Source organism: Ranitomeya imitator, chromosome 1 (genome assembly GCF_032444005.1).
Source record: "Ranitomeya imitator isolate aRanImi1 chromosome 1, aRanImi1.pri, whole genome shotgun sequence".
NCBI classification, from domain to species: domain Eukaryota; kingdom Metazoa; phylum Chordata; class Amphibia; order Anura; family Dendrobatidae; genus Ranitomeya; species Ranitomeya imitator.
This window is the reverse complement of record NC_091282.1, coordinates 774,704,719-774,729,761: the sequence shown is the minus strand read 5'-3', so window position 1 is coordinate 774,729,761 and position 25,043 is coordinate 774,704,719. Positions and strand designations below refer to the sequence as shown.

General features: G+C 47.8%; 1 protein-coding gene across 1 annotated transcript in view; it reads right to left on the bottom strand.

Annotated features, from left to right (window-relative positions):
- The window catches only part of LOC138645285 (uncharacterized), a 36,429-nt gene extending 13,353 nt beyond the window's left edge, over nt 1-23,076 (bottom strand). The window contains exon 1 of the mRNA XM_069734506.1: nt 22,633-23,076. Coding sequence (XP_069590607.1) covers nt 22,633-23,076 — 444 coding nt within the window. The remainder of the gene's footprint in view (nt 1-22,632) is intronic.
- Between the last annotated feature and the right edge of the window lie 1,967 nt (nt 23,077-25,043).

The following is a 25,043-nucleotide window of genomic DNA, read 5'->3' as shown; positions in this document are numbered from 1 at the left end:
CTTATCCACCATCCGGAGTGCCTTGTGTGTCAACCAAGCAGCAAGTTTTTCAGTGCCGTCCACGTCCAAGGAGATTAGCTGCAGTGCCATGGGTTGTAAACATTTTGATTATATTGCTCACCATGGACAAAAGAACATCAAGATCTCTGGAGATGGACTTGTAACCTTGAGATTTTTAAGATTTTTGAATCATTTTGGTTCTCAAGTCCTCAGACAGTTCTCTTCTCTTTTAGTGGAGAACCATGCGTAGTGTGACACACACACACAATGCAAAAATTGAGGCAACGTCTCCCCTTTTTATCTGGTTTCAGGTATTATTTTCATATTGCTCACACTTCATACTTGCCACAGGTGAGTGTGAACCAGCATCACATGCTTGAATCACAATTGGTTGCCCACAATTTTGGAAACGTGCAAACAATTTTGTCTGGTCCGTTTTTGAGTTTTGTGTAAAATTATGTCCAATTTTTTTTCTGTTTTTTTGTGCTTTTCCAATGCACACAAAGGAAATGTCCAGATGTCATCATCCACGGATACCAAAGGAGCTGAACTCAGTAATTGACAGAACCCTGCATCTCATATTCTTAGACTCTCTTGTAACAGGATCGGTGCCACAGGACTGGCTGATGCGGTACCGATACTTAAGAAAGGTAAGAAGGTGGATCCATTCAACTACCATCTGGTAAGCCTGACATCAGTAGTGTGCAAAATTTTTGAGGGCATTATAAGAGATGACCTGCAGAAATATATTGTAGATAATAATATAATAACTGACAGCCAACATGGATTCACAAAGTCATGTCTAACTAACATGTTGGATTTCTATGAGGAGGTAAGGGAAAATCTGAATGTAGGTAATGTGGCTGATGTGATTTATCTGGACTTTGCAAAGGCATTTGATACTGTTCCACATAACAGCCTTAAGGTACCTTCACACTAAACGACGCTGCAGCGATCCAGACAACGATCCGGATCGCTGCAGCGTCGATGTTTGGTCGCTGGAGAGCTGTCACACAGACAGCTCTCCAGCGACCAACGATGCTGGTAACCAGGGTAAATATCGGGTTACTAAGCGCAGGGCCGCGCTTAGTAACCCGATGTTTACCCTGGTTGCCATCCTAAAAGTAAAAAAAACAAACGCTTCATACTTACCTTCGCTGTCTGTCCTCGGCGCTGTGCTTCTCTGTACTGGCTGTGAGCACAGCGGCCGGAAAGCAGAGCGGTGACGTCACCGCTCTGCTTTCCGGCAGCTGTGCTCACAGTGAGTGCAGGAAAGCACAGCGCCGGAGGACCGACAACGGAAGGTAAGTATGAAGCGTTTGTTTTTTTTACTTTTAGGATGGTAACCAGGGTAAACATCGGGTTACTAAGCGCGGCCCTGCGCTTAGTAACCCGATGTTTACCCTGGTTACCAGCGAAGACATCGCTGAATTGGTGTCACACACGCCGATTCAGCGATGTCAGCGGGAGAGCCAGCGACCAAAGAAAGTTCTGGCCTTCTAGCCCCGACCAACGACATCACAGCAGGATTCTGATCGCTGCTGCGTGTCAAACTGAACGATATCGCTAGCCAGGACGCTGCAACGTCACGGATCGCTAGCGATATCGTTTAGTGTGAAGGTACCTTTAGACTGAAGCTCCATAAGCAGAGACTGGGGGAAACTATATGCAGATGGGTAAGGAATTGGCTAAATGACAGAAAACAAAGTTGTCATAAATGGTACGTTCTCTAAATGGCATATAGTCTGCAGTGGGGACAACAGAAATCTGTACTGGTGGCAGTGGGAACCGCAGGGATCCATCCCGGGAGCAGTGGGGACTGTTGCAGAGTGCGTCTTCTTGCAGTCACCGCTGTACTTAGGAGAGCTTCAATCAGCAAGATATCTTGAATAAACAGTATTTACTTCATACTGGATAAACATGAGATACAATTCAGTGTCACACAGTCCGTGCACTGAAGACAACACATTCATGAAGAAAAGCAAAACTGAAAGTAAGAAAACAACCAACCACTGAGAGCTTCCCTCCCCACATTACAGCAAGTATATGACTTTACACACTATCGCCATCTGCTGTCTGGTTAGTATAAAGTCCTCCTTTCACTTATAATAAGTCCTAATCTGTTGCATATGCCAACACCCTTTCTCAACAGTAAGGACTTATTCAATCAAACCCAACTCTTTTATTAGTCTCTGATGTTTATGAGCATTCAACGCCTTCGTGAAAATGTCTGCTGTCATTTCTTCAGTAGGACAGTACTCTAACTTCAAGACTCCGTGTTCCTGATGATCTCTCAAGAAATGATATTTCACATCAATATGCTTGGTTCTTGGGTTGACTCTTTCCATCTGAGCAAGAACAAGACATCCTTGATTGTCCTCTTTTAGTTTTGTTGGTGCCAACTGTGGTTGTCCTAATTCTGTCAACAATTGTCTTAACCACAGTACTTCTTGACTCGCATGTGCTGCGGCAACATATTCTGCTTCTGTTGAAGATAGTGTCACAATTGACTGTTTCTTACTTGTCCAACTTATTGGTCCACCTGAGAGGAAAAAAATATGTCCACTGGTAGATCTGTCAGTTGGATCTCCAGCCCAATCTGCATCAACATATCCTGTTAAAATGCAATCATCGCTTGTGGGTAATTTCAGCTTAACATTGCTAGTTCCTTTCATACAGTTTTCTTAATGCTTCCCACATTCCCTTAGCTGTTTCTTCATTTCTTATATGTATTAATTGAGCATCATCCACTAATAAGCTAATGGTGGCTCTAGCTTTTATATCCTTCTTATCCCATGTCTGATTATCTTGATCTGGTCTTGCTGTAACAATTACTTCCCATAGATCATCCTTAGATAACAGCATCTCTACTTTGAATTTCCATAACTGATAATTTCACTATTCAGTTTAGCTACTGTAAATTTCAGTTGTGTTACTCATCATCTTTATATAGTCTTACTTGTTTAGAGAGTTGTACTGAAGATATTCTCCTGTATGTCCTGTGAATTCTCTGCAATTATATCCAGCTCCTGGGATGCTGAATTCCTCTGTCACTCTGTATCTGGATTTAGTTCCTTCTGTTTACAGAGCTTATCTGTGTGCTCCGTTATCTGGGCTATAAACCGGGATCCTTCTGCCTGAGCTTGTAGTGCAGACCTGTAGTGTCTGGGGTGCCTGGGTTGCCTGGAGTTATCTGGGGTGCCTGGGATGTCTGGGGTTATCTGGGGTGCCTGGGCTTATCTGGGATGCCTGGGCCCATAACCTGTTGCAGAGTGCGTCTTCTTGCAGTCACCGCTGTACTTAGGAAAGCTTCAATCAGCAAGATATCTTGAGTAAACAGTATTTACTTCATACTGGATAAACATGAGATACAATTCAGTGTCACACAGTCCGTGCACTGAAGACAACACATTCATGAAGAAAAGCAAAACCGAAAGTAAGAAAACAACCAACCACTGAGAGCTTCCCTCCCCACATTACAGCAAGTATATGACTTTACACACTATCGCCATCTGCTGTCTGGTTAGTATAAAGTCCTCCTTTCACTTATAATAAGTCCCAATCTGTTGCATATGCCAACAGGGACCGCAGGGATCCGTACCGGGAGCAGTGGGGACCGCAGGGATCCATATTGGGACCACTGGGGACCGCAGGGATCCATACCGGGAACAGCGGGGACCGCAGGGATCTGTACCGGGAACAGTGGGGACTGCAGGGATCCATACCGGGAACAGCGGGAACCGCAGGGATCTGTACCGGGAACAGTGGGAACCGCAGGGATCCGTACCGGGAGCAGGGGGGACCGCAGGGATCTGTACCGGGAACAGTGGCAACTGCAGGGATCCATACCGGGACCTCTGGGAACCTCAGGGATTCATACCGGGAACAGCGGGGACCGCAGGGATCTGTACCGGGAGCAATGGGGACAAAGGGATCTGTACCGGGACCAGTGGGGACCGCAGGGATCTGTTACAGGAACAGCGGGGACCGCAGGGATCTGTACCAGGAACAGTGGGGACCGCAGGGATCTGTACTGGGAGCAGTGGGGACCGCAGGGATCTGTACCGGGAACAGTGGCAACTGCAGGGATCCGTACCTACCGGGAGCAGTGGGGACCGCAGGGATCCGTACCAGGAGCAGTGGGGACCGCAGGGATCCATACCGGGACCTCTGGGAACCTCAGGGATCCATACCGGGAACAGCGGGGACCGCAGGGATCTGTACCGGGAGCAATGGGGACAAAGGGATCTGTACCGGGACCAGTGGGGACCGCAGGGATCTGTTACAGGAACAGCGGGGACCGCAGGGATCTGTACCAGGAACAGTGGGGACCGCAGGGATCTGTACTGGGAGCAGTGGGGACCGCAGGGATCTGTACCGGGAACAGTGGCAACTGCAGGGATCCGTACCTACCGGGAGCAGTGGGGACCGCAGGGATCCGTGCCAGGAGCAGTGGGGACCGCAGGGATCCATACCGGGAACAGCGGGGACCGCAGGGATCTGTACCGGGAACAGCGGGGACCGCAGGGATCTGTACCGGGAACAGCGGGGACCGCAGGGATCTGTACTGGGAGCAGTGGGGACCGCAGGGATCTGTACCGGGAACAGTGGCAACTGCAGGGATCTGTACCTACCGGGAGCAGTGGGGACCGCAGGGATCCATACCAGGAGCAGTGGGGACCGCAGCGATCCATACCGGGAACAGCGGGGAACCCAGGGATCTGTACCGGGAACATTGGGGACCGCAAGGATCTGTACCGGGAGCAATGGGGACAAAGGGATCTGTATCGTGACCAGTGGGGACCGCAGGGATCTGTTACAGGAACAGCGGGGACCGCAGGGATCTGTACCAGGAACAGTGGGGACCGCAGGGATCTGTACCGGGAGAAGTGGGAACTGCAGGGATCTGTACCGGGAGCAGTGGGGACCGCAGGGATCCATATCGGGAGCAGTGGGGACCGCAGGGATCCGTACCGGGAGCAATGGGGACAAAGGGATCTGTACCGGGAGCAGTGGGAACTGCAGGGATCTGTACCGGGAGCAGTGGGGACCGCAGGGATCCGTACCGGGAGCAGTGGGGACCGCAGGGATCCGTACCGGCAGCAGTGGGGACCGCAGGGATCCATACCGAGAGCAGTGGGGACCGCAGGGATCTGTACCGGGAGCAGCGGGGACCGCAGAGATCTGTTACGGGAACAGCGGGGACCGCAGGGATCTGTATCGGGAACAGTGGGGACCTCAGGGATCTGTACCAGGAGCAGTGGGGAGCACAAGGATCTCTACCGGGAGCAATGGGGACCGCAGGGATTTGTAGGATACTAAAATCTAACCTTGACATTACAATATTCCAGAATAATCTGAATAACACGTCTGATGGGCAATGCACCGAGAACGGAGTAATCCTATTGCTGCATATATTTTAGATGGGAGAATACTCAGGATTACAGAACAGGAGACGGACGGGGGATTCTGGTTACAAGAAAGTTGAGCAGCAGCACTCAATGTCAGCAAGCAGCTGCAAAGGCAAGCAAGATTTTAGGGTGTATAAAAAGAGATAAAATCCCGGAGGCCTCTCCTATATTACACAGGATGGAGGCCTCTCCTATATTTCACGGGACGGAGGCCTCTGCTAGCTTATAGAGGATGGGCCCTCTTCTATATTACACAGGATGAAGACCTCTACTATATTACAAGGGATGGACATCTCTCCTATATTACACAGGATGGAGGCCTCTCCTATATTACACAGGATGGAGGCCTCTCCTATATTACACGGGATTGAGGCCTCTCCTATATTATACGAAATTGAGGCCGCTCCTATATTACACAGGATGGAGGCCTCTGCTATATTAAATGGGATGGACATCTCTCCTATATTACACAGGATGGAGGCCTCTCCTATATTACACAGGGTGGAGGCCTCTCCTATATTACATGGGATTGAGGCCTATCCTATATTACACAGAATGGAGGCCTCTACTATATTACACGGGATGGACATCTCTCCTATAGTACACAGGATGGAGGCCTCTGCTATATTACACAGGATGGAGGCCACTGCTATATTACATGGGATTGAGGCCTCTCCTATATAACACAGAATGGAGGGCTCTCCTATATTACACAGGATGGAGGCCTCTACTATATAACACGGAATGGAGGGCTCTCCTATATTAAACAGGATGGAGGCCTCTACTATATTACACGGGATGGACTTCTCTCCTATATTACACAGGATGGAGGCTTCTCCTATATTACACAAGATGGAGACCTCTCCTATATTACACGGAATGGAGGCCTCTCCTATATTACACGGGATGGAGGCTTCTCCTATTTTACACAAGATGGAGACCTTTCCTGTATTACACGGGATGGAGGCCTCTCCTATATTACACGGGATGGAGGCCTCTCCTATATTACACGGGATGGAGGTCTCTCCTATATAACATGGGATGGAGGCCTCTCATATGATGAAAGGTTGGAAATGTTGGGCTTCTTCAGCGTAGAAAAAAGATACCTCAAATGGATCTCATTATTATGTATAAATATATGTGTGGCTAGTACAGAGGATGGCACAGGACTCATTCCTTCCAAGGACCATAATAAGGACCAGGGGGCACTCATTACAGGTGGAGGAAAGGCGATTCCGGCAGCTAAATAAGAAAGGGTTCTTTGCAGTTAGAGCAGTCAGACTGTGGAATGCCGACCACAAGAGGTGGTAATGGCTGAAACTATAACAGCTTTCATACAAGGGCCGGATGATTTCCTCATTACACAGAACATTGTGAGTTGAAGTTAAATTAGTGACAAAATGTACAATTGGTGGAGAAAGGTGGAACCCGATGGACCGGGGGCTTTTTCCAACCTATGTAACTATGAAATAAATGTGTATAACAAAACGTGTAATTGCAATAATTCTCCGGTAGAAACGCTTCATTCTCTGTAACAACTTCGGCCGTGCCACAAGTAGGGAGCCATTGTGGAGCGGCTGTCCTCTGATGATGTCACTGCAGTGATGATGTCATCAGGGCCGTTGACCGCATTAGTGGCTCATGGGGCCGTGGACGAGGCGGACAGGTATATTCTTGGCTCAGCACGCGTTTTATTACAGATGGAAGTAATGTCCTCTCCTGCTGGATGGAGACCCCCGCCTCGCCAGTGCAGGCAGATAACGCAGCGCACGGCTCCGTGCACGGCCCTGTCATTAGGCCTCCATTACTGGGGCTTGCTGGAGCAGAGAAGATTTGTGTGTAATTTGCTCTGGCCGAGGGTAATGAGGGCGTCCATTAGCCGCAGCTCGTTCCTTACACCTCGCTGCCGACTACAGAGCTTGCCATTTTCCAGGAAAAGTAAAAACATTTAGAAATTAAATTCCTAATTGTGTGGATATTTGGTCATTAGTGTCTGTGTGATATTAACCCCATCACTGACCCAGGCTGGTGCACGAGTGGACGACAACCTATCCAGGCTCTGCCTGCTCTTCCGCCATCTCCGCTCCTGTCCTTGACATTTTCCATTTATTATCTCCCCCTATAAACTTTTAAGAGCCGTCATGTTGTGAACAGCACAGCCCACTGCAGATGTAATGTCTATATTCACGCCATCGATTTAACGCAGCCGAGGTCAGAGCTGGATTATTTCTGGAGCACAGTACGTTATTACACTCAGTCCTCTGGCTTGTCCGCCCCTCGCAAGACACCACGTATTTCCAGAACTCCGGAGCATGGCTATTTCTGCACAGGGAATCATCTCATGGGTAACTAAAGGCGGAAAATGCTTGATTATAACCGCAGATATATACTGTACAACTGAAGGAGGACCCAGAACACGGGGTACAGGACATAAGATCCTGTCTGCAGCCACCACTAGAGGGAGCTCCCTGTATACAAAGATACATGATAAGATCCTGTCTGCAGCCACCACTAGAGGGAGCTCCCTGTATACAAAGATACATGATAAGATCCTGTTTGCAGCCACCACTAGGGGGAGCTCCCTGTATACAAAGATACATAATAAGATCCTGTCTGCAGCCACCATTAGGGGGAGCTCCCTGTATACAGAGATACATGATAAGATTCTGTCTGCAGCCACCACTAGGGGGAGCCCCCTGTATACAGAGATGCATAATGAGATTCTGTCTGCAGCCACCTCTAGGGGTTGATCCTTGTATACAGAGCTACATGATAAGATCCTGTCTGCAGCCACCACTAGGGGGAGCTCACTGTATACATTATAATAATGCGCAGTTTGCCTTCTCTGTGTGGTCACTGACTGTTGTGAATTCTGTGGCAGAGCTCCCTCCTGTGGTCACAAGTGGTACTTCGGCTGATTCTCTCTGTGAGCTTCTGTTGGTGGAGGAAAGTGGTATTGCGGCTTCTGAGTTTCCTACCTCAGGTGATGTGGTGAGGTCGTTAGGTACTGCTCTACTTAACTCCACCTAATGCTTTGATCCTGGCTTCCTGTCAATGTTCCAGTGTTGGACTTGTTTTTCCCTGGATCATTCCTGTGGCCTGCTGCTCTGCATAGCTAAGTTCTTCTTTGCTATTTGTTTGCTATTTTTTCTGTCCAGCTTGTCTAATTGTTTTGCTGGAAGCTCTGGGACGCAGAGGGTGTACCTCCGTGCCGTTAGTTCGGTACGGAGGGTCTTTTTGCCCCCTTTGCGTGGTTTCCTTTAGGGTTTTATGTAGACCGCAAAGTTATCTTTCCTATCCTCGCTCTGTTAAGAAAGTCGGGCCTCACTTTGCTGAATCTATTTCATCCCTACGTTTGTCTTTTCATCTTACTCACATGTGGGGGGCTGCCTTTTCCTTTGGGGTATTTCTCTGAGGCAAGGTAGGCTTATTTTCTGTCTTCAGGCTAGTTAGTTTCTCAGGCTGTGCCGAGTTGCATAGGCAGAGTTAGGCGCAATCCACGGCTGCCTCTAGTGTTGTTTGGAGAGGATTAGGGATTGCGGTCTGCAGAGTTCCCACGTCTCAGAGCTCGTTCTATGATTTTGGGTTATTGTCAGATCACTGTATGTGCTCTGACCGCTATGTCCATTGTGGTACTGAATTGCCTATCATAACAGTACAGGAAGCCAAAAGTACTAATGATTCTCAATAGAGGGAAAAAAGAAGTTCTGAGACCATTTTTTTTTCTTTGCACTGTGTTTTGCCTTTTTTTTCCCCTAGACATTTGGGTGGTTCAGGACACAGGTGTGGACATGGACATTCAGGGTGTGTGCTCTTCGATGGATAATCTCGTTATAAATGTACAAAAGATTTAAGATTTGGTGGTTCAGAAGTCTATGTTTGAACCAAGAATTCCTATTCCTGATTTGTTTTATGGTGATAGAGTCAAGTTTGTGAATTTCAAAAATAATTGCAAACTGTTTCTGGCCTTGAAACTTTACTCCTCTGGTGACCCAGCTCAACAAGTGAGAATTATTATTTCTTTTTTGCGTGGCGACTCTCAAGACTGGGCATTTTCCCTTGCGCCAGGAGATCCTGCATTAAGTAATATTGATGCGTTTTTCCTGGCGCTTGGATTGCTGTACGATGAGCCTAATTCAGTGGATCAGGCAGAGAAACTTTTGCTGGCTCTGTGTCAGGGTCAGGATGAGATAGAGGTATATTGTCAGAAATTTAGAAAGTGGTCCGTACTCACTCAATGGAATGAAGCTGCGCTCGCAGCGATTTTCAGAAAGGGTCTCTCTGAAGCCCTTAAGGATGTCATGGTGGGATTTCCTATGCCTGCTGGTCTGAATGAATCTATGTCTTTGGCCATTCAGATCGGTCGACGCTTGCGTGAGCGTAAATCTGTGCACCATTTGGCGGTATTACCTGAGATTAAACCTAAGCCTATGCAGTGCGATAGGACTTTGACCAGAGTTGAACGGCAAGAACACAGACGTCTGAATGGTCTGTGTTTCTACTGTGGTGATTCCACTCATGCCATCTCTGATTGTCCTAAGCGCTCTAAGCGGTTCGCTAGGTCTGCCACCATTGGTACGGTACAGTCAAAATTTCTTCTGTCCGTTACCTTGATCTGCTCTTTGTCATCGTATTCTGTCATGGCATTTGTGGATTCAGGCGCTGCCCTGAATTTGATGGACTTGGAGTTTGCTAAGCGTTGTGGGTTTTTCTTGGAGCCTTGCAGTGTCCTATTCCATTGAGAGGAATTGATGCTACACCTTTGGCCAAGAATAAGCCTCAGTACTGGACCCAGCTGACCATGTGCATGGCTCCTGCACATCAGGAGGATATTCGCTTTCTGGTGTTGCATAATCTGCATGATGTGGTCGTGTTGGGGTTGCCATGGCTACAAGTCCATAATCCAGTATTAGATTGGAAATCCATGTCGGTGTCCAGCTGGGGTTGTCAGGGGGTACATGGTGATGTTCCATTTCTGTCAATTTCGTCATCCACCCCTTCTGAGGTCCCAGAGTTCTTGTCTGATTACCGGGATGTATTTGATGAGCCCAAGTCCGATACCCTACCTCCGCATAGGGATTGTGATTGTGCTATCAATTTGATTCCTGGTAGTAAATTCCCAAAAGGTCGACTGTTTAATTTATCCGTGCCTGAGCACACCGCTATGCGCAGTTATGTGAAGGAATCCCTGGAGAAGGGGCATATTCGCCCGTCATCGTCGCCATTAGGAGCAGGGTTCTTTTTTGTGGCCAAGAAGGATGGTTTGCTGAGACCTTGTATAGATTACCGCCTTCTTAATAAGATCACGGTTAAATTTCAGTACCCCTTGCCATTGTTATCTGATCTGTTTGCTCGGATTAAGGGGGCTAGTTGGTTCACCAAGATAGATCTTCGTGGTGCGTATAATCTGGTGCGAATTAAGCAAGGCGATGAATGGAAAACTGCATTTAATACGCCCGAGGGTCATTTTGAGTATCTAGTGATGCCATTCGGACTTGCCAATGCTCCATCAGTGTTTCAGTCCTTTATGCATGACGTCTTCCGAGAGTACCTGGATAAATTCCTGATTGTGTACTTGGATGACATTTTGATCTTCTCGGATGATTGGGAGTCTCATGTGAAGCAGGTCAGAACGGTTTTTCAGGTCCTGCGTGCTAATTCTTTGTTTGTGAAGGGATCAAAGTGTCTCTTTGGTGTGTAGAAGGTTTCATTTTTGGGGTTCATCTTTTCCCCTTCTACTATCGAGATGGATCCTGTTAAGGTCCAAGCCATCCATGATTGGACTCAGCCGACATCTCTGAAAAGTCTGCAAAAGTTCCTGGGCTTTGCTAATTTTTATCGTCGCTTCATCTGCAATTTTTCTAGTATTGCTAAACCGTTGACCGATTTGACCAAGAAGGGTGCTGATGTGGTCAATTGGTCTTCTGCTGCTGTGGAAGCCTTTCAGGAGTTGAAGCGTCGTTTTTCTTCTGCCCCTGTGTTGTGTCAACCAGATGTTTCTCTTCCGTTCCAGGTCGAGGTTGATGCTTCTGAGATTGGAGCAGGGGCTGTTTTGTCGCAGAGAGGTTCTGGTTGCTCAGTGATGAAACCATGCGCTTTCTTTTCCAGGAAGTTTTCGCCTGCTGAGCGAAATTATGATGTGGGCAACCGAGAGTTGCTGGCCATGAAGTGGGCATTCGAGGAGTGGCGTCATTGGCTTGAAGGAGCTAAGCATCGCGTGGTGGTATTGACTGATCATAAGAACTTGACTTATCTCGAGTCTGCCAAGCAGTTGAATCCTAGACAGGCTCGTTGGTCGCTGTTTTTTGCCCGTTTTGACTTTGTGATTTCGTACCTTCCGGGCTCTAAAAATGTGAAGGCGGATGCTCTGTCTAGGAGTTTTGTGCCCGACTCTCCGGGTTTGTCCGTGCCGGCGGGTATCCTCAAGGAGGGAGTAATTGTGTCTGCCATCTCCCCTGATTTGCGGCGGGTGCTGCAAAAATTTCAGGCTAATAAACCTGATCGTTGTCCAGCGGAGAGGCTGTTTGTCCCTGATAGGTGGACGAATAAAGTTATCTCTGAGGTTCATTGTTCGGTGTTGGCTGGTCATCCTGGAATCTTTGGTACCAGAGAGTTAGTGGCTAGATCCTTTTGGTGGCCATCTCTGTCGCGGGATGTGCGTACTTTTGTGCAGTCCTGTGGGATTTGTGCTCGGGCTAAGCCCTGCTGTTCTCGTGCCAGTGGGTTGCTTTTGCCCTTGCCGGTCCCGAAGAGACCTTGGACACATATCTCTATGGATTTTATTTCAGATCTTCCCGTTTCTCAAAAGATGTCAGTCATTTGGGTGGTCTGTGATCGCTTTTCTAAGATGGTCCATCTGGTACCCTTGTCTAAATTGCCTTCCTCCTCTGATTTGGTGCCATTGTTCTTCCAGCATGTGGTTCGTTTACATGGTATTCCAGAGAATATCGTTTCTGACAGAGGTTCCCAGTTTGTTTCGAGGTTTTGGCGAGCCTTTTGTGGTAGGATGGGCATTGACTTGTCTTTTTCCTCGGCTTTCCATCCTCAGACTAATGGCCAGACCGAACGAACCAATCAGACCTTGGAAACATATCTGAGATGTTTTGTTTCTGCTGATCAGGATGACTGGGTGTCCTTTTTGCCTTTGGCTGAGTTCGCCCTTAATAACCGGGCCAGCTCGGCTACCTTGGTTTCGCCATTTTTCTCCAACTCTGGCTTCCATCCTCGTTTCTCTTCAGGACAGGTTGAGTCTTCGGACTGTCCTGGTGTGGATACTGTGGTGGACAGGTTGCAGCAGATTTGGACTCATGTAGTGGACAATTTGACCTTGTCCCAGGAGAGGGCTCAACGTTTTGCTAATCGCAGACGCTGTGTGGGTCCCCGACTTCGTGTTGGGGATCTGGTTTGGTTATCTTCTCGTCATATTCCTATGAAGGTTTCCTCTCCTAAGTTTAAACCTCGTTTCATTGGTCCGTATAGGATTTCTGAGGTTCTTAATCCTGTGTCTTTTCGTCTGACCCTTCCAGATTCCTTTTCCATACATAATGTATTCCATAGGTCATTGTTGCGGAGATACGTGGCACCTATGGTTCCATCTGTTGACCCTCCTGCCCCGGTTTTGGTGGAGGGGGAGTTGGAGTATATTGTGGAGAAGATTTTGGATTCTCGTGTTTCAAGACGGAAACTCCAGTATCTGGTTAAGTGGAAGGGTTATGCTCAGGTAGATAATTCCTGGGTCTTTGCCTCTGATGTCCATGCTCCCGATCTTGTTCGTGCCTTTCATGTGGCTCATCCTGGTCGGCCTGGGGGCTCTGGTGAGGGTTCGGTGACCCCTCCTCAAGGGGGGGGTACTGTTGTGAATTCTGTGGCAGAGCTCCCTCCTGTGGTCACAAGTGGTACTTCGGCTGATTCTCTCTGTGAGCTTCTGTTGGTGGAGGAAAGTGGTATTGCGGCTTCTGAGTTTCCTACCTCAGATGATGTGGTGAGGTCGTTAGGTACTGCTCTACTTAACTCCACCTAATGCTTTGATCCTGGCTTCCTGTCAATGTTCCAGTGTTGGACTTGTTTTTCCCTGGATCATTCCTGTGGCCTGCTGCTCTGCATAGCTAAGTTCTTCTTTGCTATTTGTTTGCTATTTTTTCTGTCCAGCTTGTCTAATTGTTTTGCTGGAAGCTCTGGGACGCAGAGGGTGTACCTCCGTGCCGTTAGTTCGGTACGGAGGGTCTTTTTGCCCCCTTTGCGTGGTTTCCTTTAGGGTTTTGTGTAGACCGCAAAGTTATCTTTCCTATCCTCGCTCTGTTAAGAAAGTCGGGCCTCACTTTGCTGAATCTATTTCATCCCTACGTTTGTCTTTTCATCTTACTCACAGTCATTATATGTGGGGGGCTGCCTTTTCCTTTGGGGTATTTCTCTGAGGCAAGGTAGGCTTATTTTCTGTCTTCAGGCTAGTTAGTTTCTCAGGCTGTGCCGAGTTGCATAGGCAGAGTTAGGCGCAATCCACGGCTGCCTCTAGTGTTGTTTGGAGAGGATTAGGGATTGCGGTCTGCAGAGTTCCCACGTCTCAGAGCTCGTTCTATGATTTTGGGTTATTGTCAGATCACTGTATGTGCTCTGACCGCTATGTCCATTGTGGTACTGAATTGCCTATCATAACAACTGACTACAATACAAGTGCAGATAGTTAGTCCCATCAGTCTCTTTGGTCTCTTGCTCAACCTGGGGAAGTTTTTGTGGATTTTATAACTGAATGAATATGACGTCCCTATTAATGATGAGCTAATATACTCGTTACTCGAGATTTCTCGAGCACGCTCGGGGGTCCTCCGAGTATTTTTTAGTGCTCAGAGATTTAGTTTTCCTTGCCGCAGCTGAATGATTCACATCTGTTAGCCAGCATAAGTACATGTGGGGGTTGCCTGGTTGCTAGGGAATCCCCACATGTACTTAGATTGTAAATCATTCAGCTGCGGCAAGAAAAACTAAATCTCCAAGCACTAAAAAATACTCGGAGGACCCCCGAGCGTGCTCGAGAAATCTCGAGTAATGAGTATATTCGCTCATCACTAGTCCCTATCCCTTTCGCTCCATGTTCTGTCCCGTGGTGCAGAAGACATTTTTTCTCCTTTGTTCCTTTCCAATGGAAACAGAGAAGTTGGGGTGTTGTGGATGGGGGGTGACGACGGGCTGTGAGTGCTGGTTCTGCGTTCAGCTGTAATCTGTGGAGACGGCTCCGGCTGACTGCGGAGCAGGGTACATGTGTTCTGACTTAGTGCCTGCACAGTGGATGCTTTGATATTTATGATTGATTGGTTTCTGCAATCTGTAGATATCTAGTCCAACATGGGGGAAGGGGGAGACATGAAATAGACTTGGCTGAGGAAGCAGCACTGCTGTCCATGCGAGTAACATCACGGCTCATACTCCAGTCACATCCAGAGCTGCAGCTACAGTTTTGCTGCTTTAATGTTAGCTCTCAGATTGCCCGTTTCATGTGTTTTGCTGCCTCTTGGTAGTTCATTACTTCTTTGAGGCAGACCCTGGTCAGAGCGTCATCAGAAGTGCAGGATTCGAGGCCTTGACATGACCTCATATTATACAACCCCTGGCAAAAATTATGGAATCACCAGCCTTGGAGGATGTTCATTCAGTTGTTTAATTTTGTAGAAAAAAAAAGCAGATCACAGACATGGCACAAAACTAAAGTCATTTCAAATGGCAACTTTCTGGCTTTAAGAAACACTAAAAGAAATCGAGCAAAACATGTGGTAGTCAGTAATGGTTACTTTTTTTTAACCAAGCATAGGGGAAAAATTATGTAATCACTCAGTTCTGAGGAAACAATTATGGAATCACCCTGTAAATTTTCATACCCAAAAATAACACCTGAATCAAATTAGATCTGCTCATTATTCTGCATCTAAAAAGGAGTGATCACACCTTGGAGAGCTGTTGCACCAAGTGGACTGACATGAATCATGGCTCCAACACGAGATGTCAATTGAAACAAAGGAGAGGATTATCAAACTCTTAAAAGAGAGTAAATCATCACCCAATGGTGCAAAAGATGTTGGTTGTTCACGGTCAACTGTGTCTAAAATCTGGACCAAATGGGAAGGTTGTTAAAGGCAAACATACTGGTAGACCAAGGATGACATCAAAGCGTCAAGACCGGAAACTTAAAACAATATGTCTCCAAAACAGGAAATGCACAACAAAACAAATGAGGAGATAATGGGTGGAAACTGGAGTCAACGTCTGTGACCGCACTGTAAGAAACCGCCTAAAGGAAATGGGATTTACATACAGAAAAGCTAAACGAAAGCCATTATTAACACCTAAACAGAAAAAAACAAGGTTACAATGGGCTAAGGAAAAGCAATCGTGGACTGTGGATGACTGGATGAAAGTCATATTCAGTGATGAATCACGAATCTGCATTGGGCAAGGTGATGATGCTGGAACTTGTGTTTGGTGCCGTTCCAATGAGATTTATAAAGGTGACTGCCTGAAGAGAACATGCAAATTTCCACAGTCATTGATGATATGGGGCTGCATGTCAGGTAAAGGCACTGGGGATATGGTTGTCATTACATCTTCAATGATTGCACAAGTTTATGTTGATATTTTGGACACTTTTCTTATCCCATCAATTGAAAGGATGTTTGGGGATGATGAAATCATTTTTCAAGATGATAATGCATCCTGCTATAGAGAAAAAACTGTGCAAACATTCCTTGAAAAAAGACATAAGGTCAATGTCATGGCCTGTAAATAGTCCGGATCTCAATCCAATTGAAAATCTTTGGTGGAAGCTGAAGAAAATGGTCCATGACGAGGCTCCAACCTGCAAAGCTGATCTGGCAACAGCAATCAGAGAAAGTTGGAGCCAGATTGATGAAGAGTACTGTGTGACACTCATTAAGTCTAGGCCTCAGAGACTGCAAGCTGTTAGGCTAGGTTCACATTGCGTTAGGGCAGTCCATTTAGCGCATATCGCTACGGACTGCGCTAACGCATTGTCCCAAAAGGGATCGCATTTGCCAATCCGGCTAGCGCAGATACTCCATCTGCGCTAGCGAGGAAAGGACCTCGGATGCTGCAAGCAGCGTCCGCGGTCCGTCCGAAACCAACGGGACATCGCTAGCGCGTGCCAAAAATGGCATGCGCTATTGATGCGCTAGAGATCCGTTAGCACATTGCCGTCAATGGGTGCGCTAACGGATCCATTGCATGGCATTAATTGCGACAATTTCGCCATGTAACGGAGTCCGCTAGCGTTAACCCATTAATGTGAACCTAGCCTTAGAAAAGCCGAAGGTGGTGCAAAAAAATACTAGTGATGTGTTGGAGTGTTTTTTGTTTGTCTGTTTGTTTTTCATGATTCCATAATTTTTTCCTCAGAATTGAGTGATTCCATAATTTTTCCCCTATGCTTGGTTAAAAAAAAGTAACCATTACTGACTACTACCACATTATGTGTTCTTGATTTCTTTTAGTGTTTCTTAAAGCCAGAAAGTTCCCATTTGAAATGACTTTAGCTTTGTGCCATGTCTGTGATCTGCTTTTTTTTCTACAAAATTAAACAACTGAATGAACATCCTCCAAGGCCGGTGATTCCATAATTTTTGCCAGGGGTTGTACGTACACCTGACCTGGTACAATCTGATGATACAAGATGCGGATGTCCTAATATGCTGCATGTACGAGCAGATGACGCAATGCTGTGTCTTTCTTCCCCATCTTTTTACACTTGATAACTTTCTGACTGTATAGAATGTTGGGAGTTGTAGTCACCGCTCCAGCCGCTGTACTCAGATGCCCAGGATATCTATTAGCGGCTGGCAGGATTCTCCACAGTACAAGTGATTTGCCGCCTCGGCTCCGGCACTAAACACATCCAGATGTTACTTTGATTTGTACATCACACTTTGCAATCAGAGACGGATAAAATGCTAAAAACTCCGGCTTTAAATCTCAGCCTCCCACTCGCATCTTTTGTCTCCGCCATGAGCAGCCCTCACCGGTATTTTTGGTGTCGGTGTCTATTAATAGAAAGAGACCTGAAACGACACGATCCTCAGCGCTCACCTCCCCCGTCCGTGATGGTAAAATGCTGCAGCCGTTCTCTTTCACCGGCTCAATGAATCAAATAATAACCGGCCCCGTGAAATATCTCAGATTGACATGACTTGTGCCACCGAAAGAAATCATGTGCCACCAACTGGTCTCTGATAAACTTCTACCACCTATTTCCCAATGAAGACATTATGTCCTATCAGCTACAAAATGACACCATGTGCCACAAACTAGAAAATTATGTGCTGTCACTTAGTGGAGACATCCTATGCCACCATCTAGCGAATGGAGACATTCTGTGCCTCCACCTAATGAATGGGGACATCCTGTGACAACACCTAGCAATGGGGACATCATGTGACTCCACCTAGTGAATGGGGACATCATGTGCCACCACCTAATGAATGGAGACATCCTATGCCACCACCTAGAGAATGGAGACATTCTATGCGTCCACCTAGTGAATGGGGACATCATGTGTCTCCACCTAGTGAATGGAGACATCATGTGCCACCACCTAGTGAATGGGGATATCCTGTGACAACACCTAGCAATGGGGACATCATGTGCCACCACCTAGTGAATGGAGACATCCTATGCCACCACCTAGAGAATGGAGACATTCTATGCGTCCACCTAGTGAATGGGTACATCATGTGACTCCAACTAGTGAATGGGGACATCATGTGCCTCCACCTAGTGAATGGAGACATTCTATGCCACCACCTAGTCAATGGAGACATTCTATTCCTTCACCTAGTGAATGGAGACAATATGTGCCACCACCTAGTAAATGGGGACATCCTATGACAACACCTAGCAATGGGGACATCATGTGCCACCACCTAATGAATGGAGACATCCTATGCCACCACCTAGAGAATGGAGACATTCTATGAGTCCACCTAGTGAATGGGGACATCATGTGCCACCACCTAGTGAATGGAGACATCATGTACCACCACCTAGTGAATGGAGACATTCTATGCGTCCACCTAGTGAATGGGGACATCATGTGTCTCCACCTAGTGAATGGAGACATCATATGCCACCACCTAGTGAATGGGGACATCCTGTGACAACACCTATCAATGGGGACATCATGTGCCACCACCTAGTGAATGGAGACATCCTATGCCACCACCTAGTGAATGGAGACATTCTATGCGTCCACCTAGTGAATGGGGACATCATGTGTCTCCACCTAGTGAATGGAGACATCATGTGCCACCACCTAGTGAATGGGGACATCCTGTGACAACACCTAGCAATGGGGACATCATGTGCCACCACCTAGTGAATGGAGACATCCTATGCCACCACCTAGAGAATGGAGACATTCTATGCGTCCACCTAGTGAATGGGGACATCATGTGACTCCAACTAGTGAATGGGGACATCATGTGCCTCCACCTAGTGAATGGAGACATTCTATGCCACCACCTAGTCAATGGAGACATCCTATGCCACAACCTAGTGAATGGAGACATTCTATGCCTTCACCTAGTGAATGGAGACATTATGTGCCACCACCTAGTGAATGGAGACATCCTGTGACAACACCTAGCAATGGGGACATCATGTGCCACCACCTAATGAATGGAGACATCCTATGCCACCACCTAGAGAATGGAGACATTCTATGCGTCCACCTAGTGAATGGGGACATCATGTGCCACCACCTAGTGAATGGAGACATCATGTGCCACCACCTAGTGAATGGGGACATCCTGTGACAACACCTAGCAATGGGGACATCATGTGCCACCCCCTAGTGAATGGAGACATCCTATGCCACCACCTAGAGAATGGAGACATTCTATGCGTCCACCTAGTGAATGGGGACATCATGTGTCTCCACCTAGTGAAGGAGACATCATGTACCACCACCTGGTGAATAGGGACATCATGTGCCACCACCTAGTGAATGGAGACATCATGTGCCACCACCTAGTGAATAGGGACATCATGTGCCACAACCTAGTGAATGGAGACATCATGTGCCACCACCTAGTGAATGGGAACATTATGTGCCTCCACCTAGTGAATGGGGACTTCATGTGCCACCACCTAGTGAATGGAGGCACCATGTGCCACAACCTAGTGAATAGGGACATCATGTGCCACCACCTAGTGAATGGAGACATCATGTGCCACCACCTAGTGATAGGGACATCATGTGCCACCACCTAGTGAATAGGGTCATCATGTGCTACCACCTAGTGAACGGAGACATCATATGCCACCACCTAGTGAAAGGAGACATCGTGTGCCACCACCTAGCGAAAAGGGACATCGTGTGCCACCACCTGGCGGATGGAGACATCATGTGCCACCACCTAGTGAATGGGGACATCATGTGCCACCACCTAGTCAATGGGGACTTCATGTGCCACCACCTAGTTAATGGGGACATCATGTACCTCCACCTAGTGAATGGAGACATCATGTGCCACCACCTAGTGAATGACACATTATGTGCCACCACCTAGTGAATGGAGACATTATGTGCCACCACCTAGTCACAGGAGACATCAATATTCTCCATGCTCAGCATGGATAGGTGATAAATTTGGGGTCTGTGGACTGGAACCGCCTCAAACGCTCAGATGTTTTGGCATTTCCAATTGAGTTACATGGAGCCAGGAGTGCCTATTGTTCAACCCTCACTTTAGAATTTGCCTTATTTAATGGCCAGCCATATTTTCTGGGCCGTAGTCCCCATTCAAAAAGCCATCACAGTAGTTGGCCCCTTCACCCTATAGATCACTGATAAATGTTATTATTATTATTTATTGCTATAGCGCCATTTATTCCATGGCGCTTTACATGTGAGGAGGGGTATACATAATAAAAACAAGTACAATAATCATAAACAATACAAATCATAACTGGTACAGGAGGAGTGAGGACCCTGCCCGCGAAGGCTCACAATCTACAAGGGATGGGTGAGAATACAGTAGGTGAGGATAGAGCTGGTCATGCAGCGGTTTGGTCGATCGGTGGTTACTGCAGGTTGTAGGCTTGTCGGAAGAGGTAGGTCTTCAGGTTCTTTTTGAAGGTTTCGATGGTAGGCGAGAGTCTGATGTGTTGTGGTAGAGGGTTCCAGAGTAGGGGTGATATGCGAGAGAAATCTTGTATACGATTGTGGGAAGAGGAGATAAGAGGGGAGTAGAGAAGGAGATCTTGTGAGGATCGGAGGTTGCGTGTAGGTAAGTACCGGGAGACGAGGTCACAGATGTATAGAGGAGACAGGTTTTGGATGGCTTTGTAGGTCATGGTTAGGGTTTTGTACTGGAGTCTCTGGGCAATGGGGAGCCAGTGAAGGGATTGACAGAGAGGAGAGGCCAGGGAATAGCGGGGGGACAGGTGGATTAGTCGGGCAGCAGAGTTTAGAATAGATTGGAGGGGTGCGAGAGTGTTAGCGGGGAGGCCACAGAGCAGGAGGTTGCAGTAGTCAAGGCGAGAGATGATGAGGGCATGGACTAGGGTTTTTGCAGATTCTTGGTTGAGGAATGAACGGATTCGTGAAATATTTTTGAGGTGAAGTCGGCAGGAAGTGGAAAGGGCTTGGATATGTCACGTGAGATGGGGGAAAGATGATAAAGTCTGTTTTGTCCATGTTAAGTTTGAGAAATCTAGCGGAGAAGAAGAATGAAATAGTGGACAGACATTGAGGGATTCTGGTTAGTAGGGAGGTGATATCTGGTCCAGAGATGTAGATCTGTGTGTCATCAGCATAGAGGTGATACTGAAAGCCATGAGATTCTATGAGCTTTTCCAGGCCAAAGGTGTAAATGGAGAAGAGCGGGGGCCCAAGGACTGAACCTTGTGGGACTCCGACAGATAGGGGGCGAGGTGAGGAGATGATGTGTGAGTGGGAGACGCTGAATGTCCGGTCTGTTAGGTATGATGAGATCCAGGATAGGGCTCTTGGCGGTTAAGAGGTCATTGGTGACCTTAGTTAGGGCAGTTTCAGTGGAATGGTGTGACCGGAAGCCGGATTGTAAGCGGTCAAAGAGGGAGCAAGAAGAGAGATGGGAGGACAGTTCAAGGTAAATGTGTTGTTCCAGTAGTTTGGAGGCATAGGGGAGAAGTGATATAGGGAGATAGCTAGATACAGAGGATGGGTCAAGAGAGGGCTTTTTGAGGATAGGTGTGATTGAGGCATGTTTAAAGCTTGAGGGGAAAACACCAGTTGTTAGTGATAGGTTGAAGAGATGGGTTAGGGTTAGGGTTGGGATGAAGACTGTGGTGAGGTTTGGGATGAGGTGGGTTATTCATAGGAAGTCTCCTCACTAGATACATTCCATCGATATTTATCTTCTACTTTACAATCCTTGTCTAGAAGTTCATAAACTATTACAAAACTCAATCAGTATAAAACATACAAAGTAACAAAGCTCCTGTGGATGGGGCCAGATTGATAGGACCTCCCATGGATCAGGTCACCCCCGTCTGTGGACAGTTCTGGACCTCCTACTTTGGAGTTAATTCTGTTTTCACAGTGATAATTTGAGTTCTTCGCTCGCTACAAACGACTTCCCTAATAATACCCCAGTAGTGACGCCTGTGTCAGCTCACCCCCACTTTACTATTTGAAAAATATTTTTGTTAATGGCATTTGGTGGAGGGGCTGAGCAGAGGTGAAATAACAAGGTTCATAAGCAATAATTAGTTAATTGGTTCCCCCCTTTAAACCTATGACCCATCTTCTGAGAGCTTTGCAATGTTAGCCTATTAAAGGCGCAGCAAAAGCCTAAACACCAGGTGGGCTCCCCGCCATTAAATCCCACATCCGCCTCATCCATCATCCGCCAGTGCTTCTCTCTCCTGATACATGCCATTGACCCCGAGGTCAGAGATTCCTCCACCTTGCTCCAATCCACTTAGCAGAGAGTCCCCTGTGCACGATACAATCAAAGTGGAGAATTAGAGAGGAGACAACCTCCACCCACTAATGTCCCGCAGTGTCCCCATCCACAGCTACTGCAGTCCTATGTAAATACTGATTCACAACAAAAGTACAAAGTAAAGTCTGATACTTTGTAGACGTTCTTTGTGAACTAATCTCTATCCTGCCCTAGATTTGTTACAATGTATAAGTGAAGGTAAGAATATATCATGTCACAGAGGATCGCGATACATTGTAGGAAACAATAAGGAATAAGTGTTGTGTTTCCCCCGCCCGATCCGATGCCCTCTGCGATAGCTTCCCCCGCACGCTTCCACCACCTGCTCCACTGCCCTCCCCTCTGTGGCTTCCACTGCCTGCTCCACTGTCCTCCCCTCTGCGGCGGCTTCCACCACGGCTCCACTCCCCTCCGCGGTGGCTTTTCCCCGCCCGCTCCACTCCACTCTCCTCTGTGGGGGCTTCCACCACTGGCTCCACTCCCCTCTGCGGTGGCTTTCCCCCGCCCACTCCACTCCCCTCCCCTCTGTGGGGGCTTCCACCACCGGCTCCACTCCCCTCCATGGCGACATCCACCGCCCACTCCACTGCCCTCCCCGGTGACTTCCCCTGGCTGCTCCCCTCCCCTCTGTGGGTGCTTCCACCACCGGCTCCACTCCCCTCCACAGCGACTTCCATCACCCACTCCACTCCCTTCTGCGGCGACTTCCCAAGCCAACTTCACTGCCCTCCCCGGTGACCTCCACTGGCCGCTCCCAGTCCCTCCCCGACGCCTTCCCCCAGCCGCTCCCCTTCCCTCCCCAGCGGCTTCCCCCACCCGTTCCACTGCCCTCCCCGGTGACTTCCCCCGGCCACTCCCCTTCCCTCCCCGGCGGCTTCCCCCAGCCGCTCTCCTTCCCTCCCTGGTGGCTTCCACCAGCCGCTCCCCTTCCCTCCCTGGTGGCTTCCACCGGCCGCTCCCCTTCCCTCCCTGGTGGCTTCCACCGGCCGCTCCCCTTCCCTCCCCGGTGGCTTCCCTCAGCCGCACCCTTTCCCTCCCCGGTGGCTTCTCCTGCCCGCTCCACTGCCCTCCCCAGTGACTTCCCCCAGCTGCTCCCCTTCCCTCCCCGGCGCCTTCTCCTGCCTGCTCCACTGCCCTCCCGGGTGACTTCCCCTGGCTGCTCCCCTTCCCTCCCCGGCGGCTTCTCCTGCCCGCTGCACTGCCCTCCCTGGTGACTTGCCCCTGCTGCTCCCCTTCCCTCCCTGGCAGCTTCTCCTGCCCGCTCCACTGCCCTCCCCAGTGACTTCCCCCAGCTGCTCCCCTTCCCTCCCCGGCGGTTTCTCCTGCCCGCTCCACTGCCCTCCCCGGTGACTTCCCCCGGCTGCTCCCCTTCCCACCCCCCCCACATGGGAGCTTTGTATATCAAGCAAATGATTCTTCATTGTTTGGTTTAGGGCTCCTGCAGACGAGAGTATAAATAGGACGTTTGCATTTCCACGGACACATTTCTATTATAAACCTTAGAAAACTATTTGATCTTGTACATTTTTTAAGTAGCTGTATAAAAACTGATCGCACACACTCAGACGTAAAAAAAAAGTACCCAATGATGAAAATTAGAAAAAAGAAACATTCAAGTTTTCTCGATGAAACCTGGGCAATTTCTCATACTCTGGTCTGCAGGCGCCCTTCGAAACATTGTGGACATGCCCTTTAAGCTTAATTGATATAGGACTGACTGTTGCCTGTGGATAAGAGCCTGAGTGCAGCTTTGGAGTATAATACAGAATGTGACTCAGGAACAGTAATGTAATGTATGTACACTGTGACTGCACCAGCAGAATAGTGAGTGCAGCTCTGGGGTATAATACAGAATGTGACTCAGGAACAGTAATGTAATGTATGTACACTGTGACTGCACCAGCAGAATAGTGAGTGCAGCTCTGGAGTATAATTCAGTATGTAACTCAGGATCACTAATGTAATGTATGTACACAGTGACTGCACCTGCAGAATAGTGAGTGCAGCTCTGGGGTATAATACAGGATGTAACTCAGGATCAGTAATGTATGTACACATTGACTGTACCATCAGAATAGTGAGGGCAGCTCTGGAGTATAATACAGGATGTAACTCAGGATCAGTAATATAATGTATGTACACAGTGACTGCACCAGCAGAATAGTGAGGGCAGCTCTGGAGTATAATATAGGATATAACTCAGGATTAGTAATCTAATGTATGTACACAGTGACTGCACCAGCAGAATAGTGAGTGCAGCTCTGGAGTATAATACAGGATGTAACTCAGGATCAGCAATGTATGTACACAGTAACTGCACCAGCAGAATAGTGAGTGCAGCTCTGGAGTATAATACATGATGTAAGGATGTACTCAGGATCAGTAATGTAATTTATGTACACAGTGACTGTAGCAGCGGAATAGTGAGTACAGCTCTGGAGTATAATACAGAATGTAACTCAGGATCAGTAATGTATGTACACAGTGACTGCACCAACAGAATAGTGAATGCAGCTATGGAGTATAATACAGGATGTAACTCAGGATCAGTAATGTAATGTATGTACACAGTGACTGCACCAGCAGAATAGTGAGTGCAGCTCTGGAGTATATTACAGGATGTAACTCAGGATTAGTAATATAA